The 16,994-nt window shown below is 37.3% G+C and overlaps 1 protein-coding gene across 3 annotated transcripts in view; it reads left to right on the top strand.

Annotated features, from left to right (window-relative positions):
* The first annotated feature begins 587 nt into the window (after window positions 1-587).
* TAF2 (TATA-box binding protein associated factor 2) overlaps window positions 588-16,994 on the top strand; it is a 59,501-nt gene continuing 43,094 nt past the window's right edge. For 2 of the 3 annotated variants that reach the window (XM_059866004.1, XM_059865986.1), the window contains exons 1-9: window positions 588-722; window positions 2,136-2,189; window positions 2,941-3,101; window positions 12,019-12,137; window positions 13,415-13,556; window positions 13,945-14,176; window positions 14,516-14,700; window positions 15,250-15,363; window positions 16,637-16,736. In XM_059866004.1, coding sequence (XP_059721987.1) covers window positions 669-722; window positions 2,136-2,189; window positions 2,941-3,101; window positions 12,019-12,137; window positions 13,415-13,556; window positions 13,945-14,176; window positions 14,516-14,700; window positions 15,250-15,363; window positions 16,637-16,736 — 1,161 coding nt within the window. In that variant the 5' untranslated portion in view covers window positions 588-668. The remainder of the gene's footprint in view (window positions 723-2,135; window positions 2,190-2,940; window positions 3,102-12,018; window positions 12,138-13,414; window positions 13,557-13,944; window positions 14,177-14,515; window positions 14,701-15,249; window positions 15,364-16,636; window positions 16,737-16,994) is intronic. The other variant, XM_059865995.1, reaches the window with a different exon arrangement.

Below are 16,994 nucleotides of genomic sequence, written 5' to 3'. Positions count from 1 at the left end.
TCCGGCCGCCGCTGCCCGTGTAAAAAGCAGTTGCCTTTCTGTAAAAAGGAAAACTCCACCAGCCTTTCCCGCTGAAGCGATAGAGCTCAGTCAATCGGGCTGTGACCTCTCACCCGTGGGTCGGAGGTGACTGCCAAGATGGCGGCGGCTGCGGAAGGGCCGCGGCGGGAGCGCTGCTGAGGGAGACCCGCGGGGCTGACCCTGCCCCAGGCCCGGCCCGCTCGACCCTCTGCGCCTTTCCCAGCTTTCAGCGGACGGCGCTGCCCCAGCCGGCGCTCCCAAGATCGCGGACCCCGGTGCCTGCCCGGCCGTCCTGGCCGCGGCCCTCCTGATTCCGTCGCTCTCGCCGCCACTGCCCGCTGAGCCGGTTGTTTTCCGTAGTTCCCGTGGAGAGGAAGCGCCTCTGGACTGGTTCCGTAACGCCAGCAGATAGAGGGGCTGCGTGTGCACCCACAGGAGGTTTTGTCCAAACACTGCTTGTGGTGGTGCTGTAGCGATGGCGCTCACTGGAGCTGAGGATTCCTGACTGCTGGGGGTCACACATCCGCTGAGGAGATGAGAGATCAAATACGGCGTGACACGGGGGAAGATCGAAGGACCCGCTGAGTGAGGATGATGTTGATGCCAGTTTGACGGTCAGCAGAGTGTGTTCAGTGCTGCGGTTCAGGATGAATAGGAAGAAAGGAGACAAAGGATTTGAAAGTCCAAGACCCTATAAATTATAAGTATCCATTTTTTTTTTTAATTGCTATACTTCAAACCAGTGTACACTGAATCAGGCCAAAGGCTGATTAATAACGATTTATTTAAGAAGGAGTGTTGCTTGTCGTGTAGCTTACATTCAGAAAATGTGTGTTGCAGATATTTGTTTGAATGTGTAAATGGGCAGCAAGTCTGTCAACCATGCAGTCTCACGAAGATATTTTAATTATGCTCTTCAAACTTTGGACATCTCTTCACACAGTGTCAGTTCTAAAGACAGTACTGCGATGTTCCATGTGTACTGCTGTGTCAAAAAGCCCTTTTGACTTAAGGGCTTTTTTTTTGTAAAAAAATGCTTGCCTTTGCAGCAAGCTGCTTTGTTAAGCTTTGTTTTCACACATTCACTATTTGGGTTGTAACCAAACTACAAAGCAGTTGGTGGTGAATTTCAGTATATTTTAATGGATTTCTTGTTATACCTCTTTGATTCCTTTATAAAGGTGTTACACAAATGTATTTCTAAGTAGGATCAGTCTTCTCGTACACACTTAATGTAAGTAGTGTCTGAATCCATTTTTAGATGTAATTCTCTTGTAAGAATTTTTTATCTCACCTGAAGCAATGTCACTTCTTAATGCACAGGATATGTTCAGATAAGGTATGATGTGCCATAGAAGTTGAATTATTTCAAGGTTCTGTTTTGAGTCAATAAATGCACTACTGTAAAGATGACCCACTACAGGAAAATACATAGAAATAACTTACAGGATTTTTAAAAAGTTCGCATTATATTATCTCCTGCCTTTTAAATCAGATTTATTTGCCAGGAGTTCTAATGCATCACTCAAAATTTAAGCAAATGCATTTCACTAGTACAAAATACCTATCTTGATTCATGTATTAGCATTATTTTAAATTATAAATTTTTATGGCATGCTAATTGTAAAAGCACATACTGTATCTTTTAATGTGTAATACCTGCATATATAAATTATGTATGTCAACTCTCCAGGTAACCTTTCCACAGGTCTCTGATTGCAAGTCTTATACTTCATGCCATTACTGATACTGCTCATCACTACACTGTTAGACCTGGACACTGCCATTTGTAATGCTTTATTTTTACATACAAATAGGTGTTGTTCAAAAATTATGTTATCTTCCTGTATTAGTGGTAATGTTCATCCTGATATGAGACTGTGTTTGATTTTTGGGGGGACTTTCCTGACATTTTGGGTAACTTCATTATTTGGTTTAGACCTCATAAAAGATTGAGACAATCATTAATGATTTTTATAGAAGTATATTCTATTTGCAGTATTTATGTACATATATCCTGTGTGACTCTCTGTTAAACTGGGTTAAAGTATTATTTTAAATGCTGGCATTTGTGCAAAACCTTACCTTTTTTTTTGTTTTTTTCTTCCAGCACAACTCATCAGGTAGTTTGTATCAACAACATAAATTTTCAGAGAAAGTCTGTTGTAGTAAGTATTTCTTAATAAAGTGTGAAGTAGAAACTAAGTGTCTGGGTTTTCTTCATTCTTTTAGAGGAAAAAACTGCACTCACAAGCTAATTATGCTGTTCAGCTACTTCATATGCTATACTTTCTAATCTGATGCTTCTCATAAGTCTGTCCTTGCTTGAGATAAAATTCCTTCCAATTGTGAGCACTTCTCAAAAAAGATTTCTAAATGAAAGCTGCTGCATTGTAAGTATTACAGAGCAATTTGCGGTTCAAAATTCATGCTCACACTGTGTTAGCTGATGTTTGGGATAGGCTTGAAGATTTTTTGCCTTGTATGTGAGTTCACTTGGGCTTTGAAGAGACTTCGATCATTTCAGACCCCCAAAGTCTTCAAGGGTCTTTGTCAATTTATATATCTGTCTAAAAGGATTCTGCTTAGGTTTTAAGAATTCTTGTCTCAAGTTCAAATACCAAAACATAATAATGCTAATAACTTGAAATCTAGTCAATAGAGGCAGATTTTTTCCAGTAAAACAGGCATGATTGTCAGTCACATTGAATTTTTTGTTTTGTCTGTTTCATTTACAGCTGTGAAAATTCACCTGTTAAATGGCATGAAAGAAAATGTAGAAAATCTAAAGGGCAATTATTTTCCTTTTTAAATATGAAAATATCATCTTTATACCAGTGATTTTTTAAAATTGTATTAGTAATAATTTTTTATATCTCTCTAGTTTTTAAGTTGTTATTTTGATTTGTGTTTTCATAGGGTTATGTGGAACTCACAATATTTCCCACAGTGGCAAACCTGAACAGAATTAAGCTGAACAGTAAACAGTGCCGGATTTACAGAGTGAGGGTCAATGATTTAGAAGCAGCTTTCATCTATAATGATCCAACACTGGAGGTCTGTCACCATGAGTCAAAGCAGTAAGTAGTGTATTTAAGACTCTGCAGATGTAGTGTTTTCTGTTGCTCTTAAGTATAACCTATTCTCTTTTACAGTCAAGTTTTACCTGGTAATTTCCTAATGGTAACTTTTGGTCTGGTCTAATTTTGGGGAAATATTTTGGCAATAATTTTGACTCTTACACTAGTCTTCTTTAGAATTTCTTGTGCTAATATATCTTTGTATTGTTTTGTGAAAGTGTCAAAAATTTTTCTATGAAGTACTTCATGGGGAAAAAAGGCCTTGAATTTGATCTGCATGCTTGAGACAGATGCTTTGTATTCCTTTATTCATCAGTTATGCAAGAGCGTCAGTGATTCAGTTTGCAAATACAGTGTTCATTTATATAGAACACTGAATTTATTATCAGAGTTATGCAATTTTCTTTGAGTTTTGATACTGAACCGCTTGAGTATATTAATTCTGTAATTCTGTTTGCTTTGTGACTTGATGTTTTTGTTGTTGACACTATTGCTCATTATGTCAAAAATTCAGAATTCTTATTGCAGGGATCCTAGATTGTTGTGAAGAGCTAGAAAGTGAAGCTTTTGGCCTTTCCTAAGGAATCAAACTTTTGTTATTTGTTGTAGATAACAGTTGTAGAATCTGAACTCACTTGAAAATTTGAAAGGAAAAGTTTCAAATTTCTTCAGAGTCTCATATTGAAGAGTATGTTTAAAATCATGTGGCATCCTGCATGTTCTAGGGAACTGATATGGGAAGGGGCTTTAGCAAAAGATCTTGTAGCCATTTCATTTTTGGTAAGAGCGTGATAGGCATATGTTTTCCCTAGATATTCTCTTTAGGTTTGTTGGAACATTCGTATTCTCACACCTTCTTTTGGCTGGCTTGGTTGAATTTACAATTTGCTGAATTGTTAAAAAACTTCTAGTGAAAGTGTTGTTTAACAGCAGCTGATAAAAAAATCAGCTTTAGGCTGCAAAAACCTTTAGGCTGCAAAAGACTGGATGAAATCATCTAGTCCAGGTCCCCTCACATGGAGTCAGGTAGAGTCCGTTGCACAGGGCTGTGTCCGTTTGGGTTTTGAGTATCTTTGGGGGTGGAATCTCTGCAGTCTCTCCAGGCAACTTTCTCCAGTGTTGATGACTTTCACAGTAAAAAGCATTTTCTCGTGTTCTGATAGAATTTCATGTATTTTAACTTACATCCACTGACAGGAGCAGACACAGTGGGCACAAACTGGGACATAGGAGGTTCCCTCTGAACATCAAGAAGCAGTTTTTACTGTGAGGGTGACTGAACACTGGGACAGTTTATTCAGAGAGACTGTGCAATGTCTGTCCTTGGAAATATTGAAGTCATCTGGACATGCTCCTGAGCAAATGGTTATAGGTAACCCTGTGAGAACTGAGGGATTGGACTAGAGGACCTTCAGAAATTGCTTCCAACCTCAGTCATTCTGTGATTCTGTAATAACTGGAATCCCGTGTAACTCCTGGAAGATGTGAAAAAGGAGCAGCATTTCAAATGATCAGAGTGAGCACTCCCATTATGTTAAAAAAGGGATTAGGAGAGAGAATTCTATCATTTTGTGGAGAAGGTGAGGGGTTTTTTGTTCAAACTATTCAAACTTAATGGAAAATCTCTCTACTTTATAACTCGTATGTTATTCATAGTTATGAAAGACAGAGGTCACTAAATATTCATAACAAAAAACTATGCCTGTTTCTGTAACTCAGAAGTTAAATAAAGGCAATGTGAGTTACAAAATGTGGATAAAGTTAGCTGTGTTTTTTCCATTGAAATACCTGGTCACAGTTGGGTAGTTAAATACAGCATCTCTGCTCTTCAGGCAGGATTGCAAGCAGAATTACTAAAAATCTAAAAATTTGTAAAAAAATCATCACTCTGTTTTCTTTGCCCTTCTTTACAAAAAACTGCTTCTAGAAACAGTGGTTTGTGACAGTAGCCTTCAGTCTTTATATCTAATCATACTACTATAACAGTAGTCTTTATATCTAATCATCTGGTCATCTCTTCCAAATTCTCATTTGTTATGGCAAGTTTGGTGTTGATGTCTTTTGTACCCTTGCAGCTGAACTAGCTGCAGCAATTCTTTTGAGCAGGACATAGGTTAGACATGATTGATTGTTTCTGATCTTACAGGGATCATTACCTTTTGCACAGTTTTCTTAAGTAGTCTGTTGAACTAGTAAATGGGAAATTAAGATGGTTCTTGGCAACCTGTTTATTTTAAATATATTGTTTTCAATCTTTAGTTTTCCCTGTGGTGTGTAAAAAGTGTAAGTTTGGGTTATAAGATTGTATATACAAATATTTTCTTTTGTTTTGATAATGCTTTTAGTTTCTTAGATGTTGTGTTCTAAAAGACTTTAAATCATTAAAGCATTGAAATTGGAAAAGACCCATAAGATCATTGTCATATGACAGTCCCAAGTGTCAATGCAGCACCACCATGACCAGTAAATCATGTCTTCAGGTGTCATGTCCACAAGTTTCTTGAGCACTTTCAGGAATGGTGACTCCACCGCTTCCCTGGGCGGTCTGTTCCAACCTTTACAGTCTTTTCTGTGAAGAAATTTTTTCCAAGTAGCTTTTCTGGGGCATAAGTATTTAGAAAATTTGTTAATTTAATGGACACTTCCCTACCATTGTATCAAAATTAAAATAATCTGAAGATTTCTTACTCCCTTAGTTAGCAACAGAATTCTATTTAAAATGGAAAACTCTGTATGGAGTAAAGATTAGAACCTGCTACAGTGTCTCTGACTTGAAAGGTTGTGTTTGCTAATAGGAGGTTAAGAGAAGTGGTTCACTGTTATGTTGTGCAAATTTTGGCATTCAAGAAAACAATTAAAAGAGGATTGAGAAATTCAGCTTTATCTATGACACAATTCTGTCTTCAGAATTCTGGCTTCACTATGATTTCTTTGCTACTTCTTGGTGAGATCTGTGAGATCACCTCTTTGTATTCTGAATTGAAATATTCAGCTTGTTTTCAGTTGAAACATTACTGTTGGGTTTTAGCATATTTGAGGAAAAAAATCATTGATACGTGGTCTCTGTCATTTCACATTTTTAGTGTTGAAGAAGGTGAAAATTTTTTTCAGTCATGTATTTTTTGAGTTCCTCTGAATATTAGAAAAACTCTTACTAAAAAGGTAATTAAAAAATTGTGAAATTTGTAGGAAAGGTTAGAAGCCATTAGTTAGCACATTAAATATATTTTTAGCTTTGCCATTTTCATATCAGAATAGATGGATGAACTTTGATGATGCAGTCACTTCCCTCCTGACTGAGCAAACGCCTGAACAGGGGTGTAAGGTATGAAATAATCCACAGTGCTTTACTGCGTGTACACAAGATGGCAGAGAATCCCATTTTACTTGTGCTTTTGAGAAGAGTTTCAAATCTTGTGGAGACTGCATATAGTGTTGGAGAGTGTCTCTTTGGGTCATCTTTTGGGGCTGCTGTTTTTGAGTGTTACAGTTGTCTATCCTCCTCATCTTTCTTTTTCTTGTAAATTGTTGTTTTTCAATTCTGTGAGTATAAGAGAAATGAGCTTGCTTTTTCTGGGCTGTAAGTTTGGGTGTAGTGGTTTGATCTGTGGTAAGTGAAGTTTGTGATGATCCTGTTGTGCCTGCTTACATGCTTCACTTTTGTGGGGTAATTAGGATTCCAGGCTGAGAAGCTGTTGCATTTTACTGTTATTATTGTGTAAAGGAAGCTATGTTTTTGTATAGCTAGCTAATGTGCACATAATGCTTTCCTGTGTAGTGCTGGTTCATTTGTCTTTTATTTTAGCTTGAAACCTGTAGTATTTAAATATTACAAATATGAAGATGTTCTGATATCCTCTGACTTCTGTGTTGCTTTAGTTACAAGCAGCAATAAACTATGAGAGAGAGCAATGTGGTAGCCTTAAGGGCATGTCATTCTTGTAGTATTTTTTCTTCTGGGAAGTCAATGATCAAGCCTTTAGACTTTGTACAAAATAGAAAAATTTCTGGTGGACTGAACATGTGTTGCCTTGCTGCAATAAATAGCCTTTATTGCCACTGATATAATGCTCATCTAATTGAAAATTAATTACAGACTTTGTTAGAAATAAACAAAGTGTCCTGGCCAGGACAGGGTTCATTTTTGCAGTAGTCAGGAGCAGGGAAAGGCTAAGACATGGAGATTATTCTCTACCACCTTGCCTGATTTTCCAGGGATGGGAGAAAGGTTTGCTTCCAGATCCCATTGCATGGCAGGGGGTCAGGTATTTTCATGAGTTACCCAGGGTGAGCAATACCATGTGAAACATTGTCCTCTTTTCTCATACACATTGTCATTGGGTATTGTTACTGGTACTGTTTGTTGTCTTATTTCATTGCTGTCTCTGGTAAATTGTTCTTATCTCAATCCATAAACTTTACCTTTTGTGGCTCCAGTTCTCCTCTGCGGCCCACCACAGGGGCAGGGTGGATAGAGTGGCACGTGGTTTGAAGTAGTTTCAGTGGAAACACTAAACGGGACAATTCCTAGACCACAACACAAAGGTGCAGGGCACTTTTGAAAAGAGGTGACAAAGCCCTTAAACATGACTAGGAATGAAAATTAGGTTTTTCAGCAAAGGTTCACATCATTGCCCTATAATAAATCACCTATATGTGCATGTATTATATCTTTTACATGGTATATCATGTATGTACTCCAATATCAAGTGCTTATTGTATATGGAAAACAAAGTAAAATAGTAATTGAATTACTGGTTATGAAGAGTAATGAATTACAGGCAGAGCAAATAACTTCCTTTGCCAAGTTGATGTTAAGTACTGTAGGAAAACAGTGGTTTATAGACTATATTATTGCCACATACATTTGTAGCACTGGTGCAGCTGCTAATGTGAAATGCTATGGAAAGTTTGAAATCAATTAGTAATATTAAAAAATAAATCTCTGTAGTATTTCTTCTTTACAGTCACTCAAGCTGCATGCACTTGGGCTGTAATTAACAGTGTTTGGGGTGAAGTCTGATAGCAGAAATGTATCTCTGCTGGGAAAATACCATGAATATTGATTTTTTTTTTCACTGTCAATCTACAGTTAGCATTAGGAAAATTTATCATTGTTCCTTGGACTGTAACTTTTGGCATGTGCTCTGTTTTTCTTAAAATGGCCATATGCAGTTTATTGAGAATAGTTCAATCTATAAAAAGATTAATCTGTGGTACTATGCCTTTAATGGATTCCTTTTACAGTGAATCACCCATTTGAACTAGAACACTTCACAAAAATAGAAATATAAGAATAGACTTGTTTTCCACAAAATGTTAAGCTCTGGAGTCTCCCTACTTTGCTGTAAAATCATAACCTTTTCCTGTCTGTGAACCCAGTGACGTTTAAAGTGTAGCCACAAGCTCATCACAATTCTCAAAGTTTCATCAAATTCTTACTGTGTAAGAAAGGGATTCCCCCCCCCCATCAATAATAGTCAATTTTCAAAAACAGTTTGGAGTAAAATTAAACACAGTCTAACAGAATGTTACCGAGGATTTCTGTTGTTAGCTTTTTTTTTTCATTACTAATAGTTCTTACTCATGCAGACTCTTTTTAAATTGAGTTTTCCCAGTGGTATTTGTTTGCCTTTCTAGGGTGCCATTTGAAGGGCAGCTTAAAGTAACTTCACTTAGGGAGATTCTTTGACTCCTCAGTATGACAGATCCTTCCTTTGCTTAAGGAAGTAAACCAACTGAAAGCTGCCTGATTAGGAAAAAAAGGACTTATTTTCCCATTTGACACTTCAGCTGCATCCCTACAGGATCAGATGAACAGTAATCTCCTTAGTGGGTGAGGTAGTAGTGGTACATGAGTGAGGCTAGGAGACAGCGCATCAGCTGGAGTTTGTGGGTTAGAATTGTTCTGGATCCATACCTGAAGTTATACTATATTCCAGGGTACAAATTCAATCTTTTCCTTTTAAAACTTGTTGGCATTATATCCTACCTTTAGGTATAGTTAAGTGTGAAAAGGGAAAAGAAAAATATATTTAAACTTGAGGTTTGTGAGTTTCTCTACTGAAATGGTTCCATTTACTATTCAGAAGCTTTCAAGCAAAGTAGAAAATTTTACTGCTCCTGACATTCTCGGCCTTGGTAGTGGTGCCAGGGAATTTGTGCACTATTATTGCCAAAGATGAAGAACTACATGAAAATATGTTCTCAATATATTTCAGAGTTTTAGCAATATTTTTTATAGTTGTGGAAGACTTGGAATATTAAGCAGGGTGTTTGCCATACCTAGACTTACAGAATGCTGCTGGTGGCATGGTTAATTACACTGTGTTCTTCCAAGTAAGGTACTTAATTTGGGTTGTTTTCTCTGTGGATGGTGAATAGAGATTGGTTAGATGAGAGCAAAGTCCTGAAATGAGATCATGTCTGCTTTGTGTAGACTTCAGATTCCATGGAAGGTGGAGTCCCCAGCCGAAAGTTAATTTACTCCATTGTGGTGCAGTAATCCTTCACCTCGGTCAGGACAACCCCTGGTATCAGTACAGGCTGGGGGATGACAGGATTGCAGGTAGCCCTGCAGAGAAGAACTTCAGGGTGCTGATGGATGAGAGGCTCAGCATGAGCTGGCAACGTGCATTTGCACCCCAAAAAGCCATCGGTGTTCTGGGCTGCATCACCAGCAGTGTGGGCAGCAGGGCAAGGGAGGGGATTCTGCCTCTCTGCTCTGCTCTGGTGAGACCCCACCTGCAGTGCTGCACCCAGCTCTGAGGCGCTCAGCACAGAAAATCGTTCATCTGTTGCAGCAGATCCAGAGGAGGCCATGAGGATGGTAAGAGGGATGCAGCACCTGTCTGTGGGGAAAGGCTGAGAGAGTTGGGGTTGTTCAGCCTGGAGAAGATAATAGCTCTAGGGAGATCTTATTGCAACCTTTCAATACTTAGAGGGGGCTTTATAAAAAGGATGGGGCAGACTTTTTAGTAGGGCTTGTTACAGTAGGACAAAGGGTAATGGTTTTAAAATAAAACAAGGTAGGTTTGGACCAGGTGCAGGAAAGAACTCTCTTACTGTGAGAGCAGGGGAGCCCTGGAACTGGTTTCCCAGGTAGGTGGTAGATGCCCCATTCCTGGAAACATTGAAGGTCTGGTTGGACAGGACTCTGAGCCACCTCATCTAGTGCAAGATGTCCCTGTCCTCCCCCGGGAAAGCTGGACTAGATACCTTGGGAGGTCCCTTCCAACCCAGAGTGTTCTGTGGCTCTGTGATTCCATGACTGCTTTTTTGCTTGATTGTGTCCTGCTTGTGCTTGGATTCATCAGCAGTACCTAAATTCTGTGGAAAAGGTTATAAGTTAGTCGAACACTTTCTCTTCAGGTATAGAGTTGTGCAAGCTTTTGAAAAACTGTGTGTAGTGGAGAATTAGAATTAAGAAAGGTTTTGCTCTCATGCTTTCAACAGTTTAGAAATCCATTTTGAAAAAGTGTAAAAGCTATCACATAAAGCTGTAAAAGCCGGGGTTTTTTTGAAGTTGACTGGTTGTACTCCAGTAGTTAAATATAATCACATTAAGTAATAAGGTAACATCCTGCTCATAAGTACTTTAACAGAAGACATATTGTTCCTGCACATTTCAGTAGAAAACAATTAATCTAAGTTATAACTGAAGTAATGATCTGACTTTGTAATGAAGTGAGCAGTTAATGAGCAGCTGATATGTGTGGTGTTTAGGTGGTGGATGCTGCTACCTGTTTCCCAATAAGTATCTCCTGTGGAAAAGCAGCTTGGGTAAGCATTCAGGCAAAGCAGTGAAGTCCACACACACCGCTCACCACAGCTAGCTCAGCAGAGAGAGGCAGAAGGGCCTTTGGTATGCTGAATTCCAGCCAAGGTTTATTCCAGCCTGCCAGGGGGGAAATCAGGGACAGAATACCAAGCCACGAGGTGTGCAGAAGGTTAAGTAGGGGTCAGTGGCCAATGGTCTGAGGGCATGGGGTGGTGCAAAGGGCAGGACAAAGGGTATTGCCCTACAGGGGAGATGGGGCTGGCCACCAGGGGTACCACAACCAATGAGGAAACAGGGAAAGGAGAAACCACAAGAATTAGGAACACATGGGGAATGAAAACTGGGGTGGATCAGTGTTGGGAGGCTCCATGGGGAAGTCTTCTCTTTCAGCCTAGGTGGAAGCTCTATGGTATATTGTTCCAGGACAAGGCCCTGGGGATTTCCCTGAGGGGTTCAAAGGAATCCACATTGATATGTAGTTGCTCAAACCTGATTACAAAAATTGTGTTTGCATCTTAATTAAATATTGGTACACTTTAAAAAAGAAGAATGTTTTGAATATAGCTAGAAACTAAAAAGTATAGCACATATTTCTGCGTGTATTAAGACTAAAACTCTTAACATATTTTATGTGTTATTTACAATTGCATTAAAAAAACCCTATTTCTATCCATCAAGGGAAAAATACTATTGCCAAGCTAAAATCTTACATTTAGAAAAGCAAAATAAGAGCGAGACTGCAATATATAAGGAAGCAGATTTTCAAGACAGAGCTTTAGAATAAAGATACCAGCTTCATACAAAATAAAAATGAGGATTTTTCATTTCTGTTCCAATAAATGTAGTTATTACTCTTATTGGCAAGGAAACAAGACTGAGCATTTCTCAGTTTATTGGGAGTTATTACTGTTTAAATCTTTTTGGTCACAGATCACTTCTGCAAGAGCCATATTTTAAGTTCTGGTTGTTGAAATCTAATCTTTACTCCTTTTCTCTTCCACTCCTTTAAAAACAAAACAAAACACTTGGTTGTCCATGCACCTTGAAATTCAGTATAGAAATTGTCTTAACTTCCAAAGTTGTTTTTTGTGGTTCAGCACAACTGTACTTTAAGAATTAACTGGCTATTTCTGACAGGAGGAATCTCAACTATTTCTCCAATGCCTATGCTGCCGCTGTCAGTGCTGTGGACCCGGATGCTGGAAATGGAGAGCTCTGCATTAAAGTTCCCTCAGAGCTGTGGAAACATGTTGATGGTAAAGAGACCATACTGAAAAATTAATTTAAGATGTCAGAGTTGTCAGCTGCAAGTTTGCTTAGGAAGATAGTAGCTTTGAAGGAATAGAAGTAGTGTTACATGATTTAATGAATTTGTGATTACTGTTTCCTTTTTCCTCTCCACTTGAATTCTGAAAAATACGTTCACTTTTTGGTAATAGAGAGAAGTGTTGCAAGGCTTCTTGACACTATATGCAAACATACTCTTGGGTGGTCATGACCCCAGGAGAATACTTGGGGAAGTGGGAATAATGAAGTGTACTGGGGGATAAATTGTAATTTTGAAGCTGCTTACAATATATATGATCCAACAAAAAGCTCTACTAATTTTATGCCACCTCACTTCGAGGAATGGTCATTTTAAATTTGGTAGTGAAAGTAGACTCCTTTATAAACTAGCATCCTGGAATATGTAACTGTTTTAATAAGTTACTCCAGTGTTGATTATTTTCTTACAGATATCTTACTAGTTTCTTATATTATTTATTGCATGGTTCTATTGGTTTTTCCCATGGATTTATGAGACCTCTGAGAGAATAATAACAAATCTATCATGAGGCTGACTCATGCAGTATTGTCAGATGCACCTTAATGGGAAAGACACTTTTGTTTATTATATTTTTTATGTAAGTTCCTGTTGCCTTACATGCAAGTGTAGAAGGGAGAATATTCTAACATGTATAATTTCACTTTTCAATGTTTGAGTGCCAAAATATGGTGATACTTGAGGGATAAATTTCAGCATATGCTTGAATTTCTTTGCTTGCCAGTCTATTCATTGAGATTTCTGTGAAACTAAACCAAAGCAAAGACACTTAAGTTACAGGAAAAGTACTAACTGTAATAAGAGATTTTAAGTGGCTGCAAATAACAATAATTTGTCTTTTAAGAATGTGCCTGCTTCATAGAGTTTTTGGAGAAAATTTTTTCAGCAAAGTGCCAAGGAGATCATGTTTAGGATACAGTCTGTATAAATATGCTTTACTGCTGGGGAATTAGACTATGAAATATGACTCCAGTGCAGTTTTTATTAATTAATAAAGATTCTTTTAAATGCATCTCCTGTAAGTTGTGCTTAGGGAGGTCTCAGTTTTGTAAGGTTTGAGCTGTACTTTGTAGGTGGACTGGGAAGTCCATGAGAATGAAGTTATCACATAGTCTTCAAAGACCTAGAGTCCAAAACTGAGTTACTATTCTACGATAACTTTCATGTAAGTTGTATATACTTACTCCAGTTTTGGTCTTTGTGCTGCAGAGTTAAAAGTCCTGAAGGTGCATATAAACTTTTCTCTGGACCAGCCAAAAGGAGGCCTTCATTTTGTGGTACCCGACATGGAGGGCAACATGGCAGAAAGAGGGGCTCATGTCTTTTCATGTGGTTATCAAAATTCTACAAGGTAAGAAAATTGTCTTTGAATGTTAGCTTTGTATTTCCTATTTATTCTCAAAATGTAGGAAATACAAATAATTTATTTTCATTATTTCAAGTTTAAAAAATTCTAAAATTTAATTTGTGCTTGAAAGGAGCTTACCAATGTGAAGTAACATCTAATGACTAGTAATTAGACTGTCTGGTCTTTATAGCTAAACAGGAGGCAAAGATAAAAAAAGCTTGTAAAGCTTTATAAAGTTAATGTATTGTAGAAGTCAGTATGTCAACATTCATATATTCTTAAAGTATTTAGGGATATAGTTTGGAACTTGAAAGAAAAATCACCTGTGAAAAAGAGTATAATTGTTAAGTGTAATTGTTAACCATTTTCCCCCAAATCCTCACTTTTCTAGATTTTGGTTTCCTTGTGTGGATTCATATTCTGAGTTGTGTACCTGGAAACTTGAGTATACTGTAGATGCTGCAATGGTGGCTGTTTCAAATGGAGATTTGGTGGAAACTGTATACACCCATGATATGAGAAAGAAGACTTTTCATTACATGTTGACTATTCCAACTGCAGCTTCCAACATCTCCTTGGCAATTGGACCTTTTGAAATCCTCGTTGATCCATACATGCATGAGGTAATAATCTTCATCAAAGAAGCCTCCTTTTCTTTTTTTCTAAAGAATTACTGGTTTTTCACGTTGCAGTCAGTATATATTAGTCCAAGAATAGGTATTTCTAGATCAGCCTTCATCAGTACAGTTGTATGATAAAGCTTGTCTTGTAATGCCTGCATTTAAATTTATCTCCAAAAAAAAAAAAAAAGCCTTTAAATAAGCAGCAATTCCATTTATGTCTTAATTTATGGTTCAAATTTAGTTGAAATTGGGTTTCTTCCCTGAGATATATAATATACTTGATATTTATGTATTTGAATATGTTTATAGGTCTTGTAACTAATTTTCCTTTGTTTGTAGGTGACTCACTTTTGCTTACCACAACTTCTCCCACTGCTCAAACATACCACATCATACCTTCATGAGGTGTTTGAATTTTATGAGGAGATTCTTACCTGCCGCTATCCTTACTCCTGTTTCAAGACTGTTTTCATAGATGAAGCTTATGTTGAAGTAGCTGCTTATGCATCCATGAGTATTTTCAGGTTAGTATTTGAGAAAATTGCACCTTCTAAATTCATGGGCCTAGAAGCTCTAGATCCAAGACTGTTGAGAAAAGTGTGAAACTAGTTATTTTTGTAGCCTGTTGGGCTTTCTAGTTTGAAAAGGCTTGTTTTTATTGACATTATAGCCTTTAACACCATTTCCATTTTTATCCGTTATAAAGATGTTGCATTTACTTTGAGAAAAAACTGGCGGTGATTTTCCTTCTGAATTAGAAATGCCATGCATGAAATAATTAATCTCAAATTAAGTGCAGAAATATGATTGTGCTGGAATAAGGTACCAGGAATCCAAGTGAGTGTCACCAATTAAACTACTTAGACTCCATAGAGAGTTCTGTGTAGATGATAATAGCAGGATGTCTGCCTGCATTAAGATTATTAAAAATTAAAAAATTAAAAAAGATGTTACTATCCCACTGAAAAAACAGTGAAGAAATTATTTCACTTGTTTTGGTTTTTAAGGTAAGGTCTCTTGTTTCTTTGGAGCCAATGCTCATGTTGTGTTATTTTCTTTTTGTGGGGGTCCAGCACAAATCTCTTGCACAGTGCAATGATTATAGATGAAACTCCACTGACAAGGAGATGCTTGGCACAGGCCCTGGCCCAGCAATTCTTTGGATGTTTCATATCCAGAATGTCCTGGTAAGTATTTTACCATAGTATTCTCCAGAAAATGGGGAGGATCTAGGAAGCTCAAATTTTAAGTTGCAAATCACATTTTATCAGAAAAATAAGTAAAATAGTAATTGTAGAAGAAAGCAAAAATGGGGAAAAATGTAAGAATAATAAGCTCAATAAATGAAAATCCATTAGTATTTTTTGTTGTTTTGAAAGGAGAGTATGAGAGATAAAAGCTCCAAAGATTGTATATATTGAATATATCTTCCTGAATGTTGTAGTGTGCCTTGTGTCTGAAAATTTTAGAAAGCTAATTCTTTTGCATTATCAGTCAGTTTCTGTTAGATATTTTGGATGATGAAGTACAGCCTGCATGCAAAGTTCTTGTAGAGCACAGAACTAATAAATTAAGTTTTTCAGGGAGGAGAATGCAGAAATTACTGTCAAATAGGAAAATTCCTGCTAAGGTGGCTATAACTCCATGTCTCCCCAAATGGCTCTTGCTCTTCTGATCAGTATTTATCTTAAATCCTTTTGCATGCACTTTATTTACTGGGGACAAGTAGCCCATTACTTTTTTTAATGGCAAAAGTCTATGTCCCAGAGCATACTTGTCTTAAAAACAGGGGAAGTCAACATGTTCTTAAATTGATGTTTGTACTGTTGTAATTTCTGTGGCTCTCTTCTTTATTTTTAGCCTACTTCTGTGATAAAGGCAATTTTTGCTACCTTCATAACTCCATTTTCATATGTTCTTGTTCTGCTTACTTTATCATATCCTGTGTACAATGTCATTTTTCTGTTTAAGGTTCTAGTACATGATCATGATCTAGTTGTAGTTTTTGTCTGTTTTTTCTCTCTTAGAACATAACTTACAGAAGGTGTATTTAAAAGGGTGTCCACCAAATTGTGAGATAGGTATTTTGTCTACTTGCTGTCCAGGTCTTCTGCACTTCATAGAGTTGTGTATCAAGAAATAAAGATCATATCAATTAGCAGTTGCTTTAACTTTAGTGTCCATTTCCACCTGTTTATTATTATTGTTTCAGCTAAAATAGGTTTTATTTTAATCTAGATTTCTGTGGTAAAAGTTCACTTTTCACTGACTTTTCAGTTTCATTGGTTCTGTCCAGGTGCCAAGTTCCATAAATTGGTTCACAGCTCATCAGACTTCTGTTGACTTAGAGAAGTTATACAACCTCTTGAAATTTGTGGCTATTTTTGAGCTGGTCAAAAATACCATCCCTTACAAAATATCCTCTGAAGTGATATAATTCATGTTTCTTTCTTGTACTAGGTCAGATGAATGGGTGCTAAAGGGAATCTCTGGTTACATTTATGGCCTTTGGATGAAAAAAACCTTTGGTGTTAATGAGTATCGCCACTGGATTAAACAGGTAACATTGTAGCATTTTCTATATCTTTTAGACATTTTGCATCAAAGAAATTACAGTATAGAACCTAAATATAATATAGCTTTGCATTGCAATCTAACGACCTTTTTAGTAGTGACAAACCTCAGAGCTAAAATATTTTTACCACTCGCTGAAAGGAAGAACACCAAGCATACAAACCAAAATAGGTTTTTGTGACTGACATATGAATAATGAATAATAATTGTTGTTGTCTCTCCATGCAATTAGTTTTCCTCTTTT

This window comes from Haemorhous mexicanus, chromosome 1, assembly GCF_027477595.1.
Source record: "Haemorhous mexicanus isolate bHaeMex1 chromosome 1, bHaeMex1.pri, whole genome shotgun sequence".
Lineage (NCBI taxonomy): Eukaryota > Metazoa > Chordata > Aves > Passeriformes > Fringillidae > Haemorhous > Haemorhous mexicanus.
The sequence above is the reverse complement of the archived record's forward strand: the minus strand, read 5'-3'. Positions and strand labels throughout refer to the sequence as shown.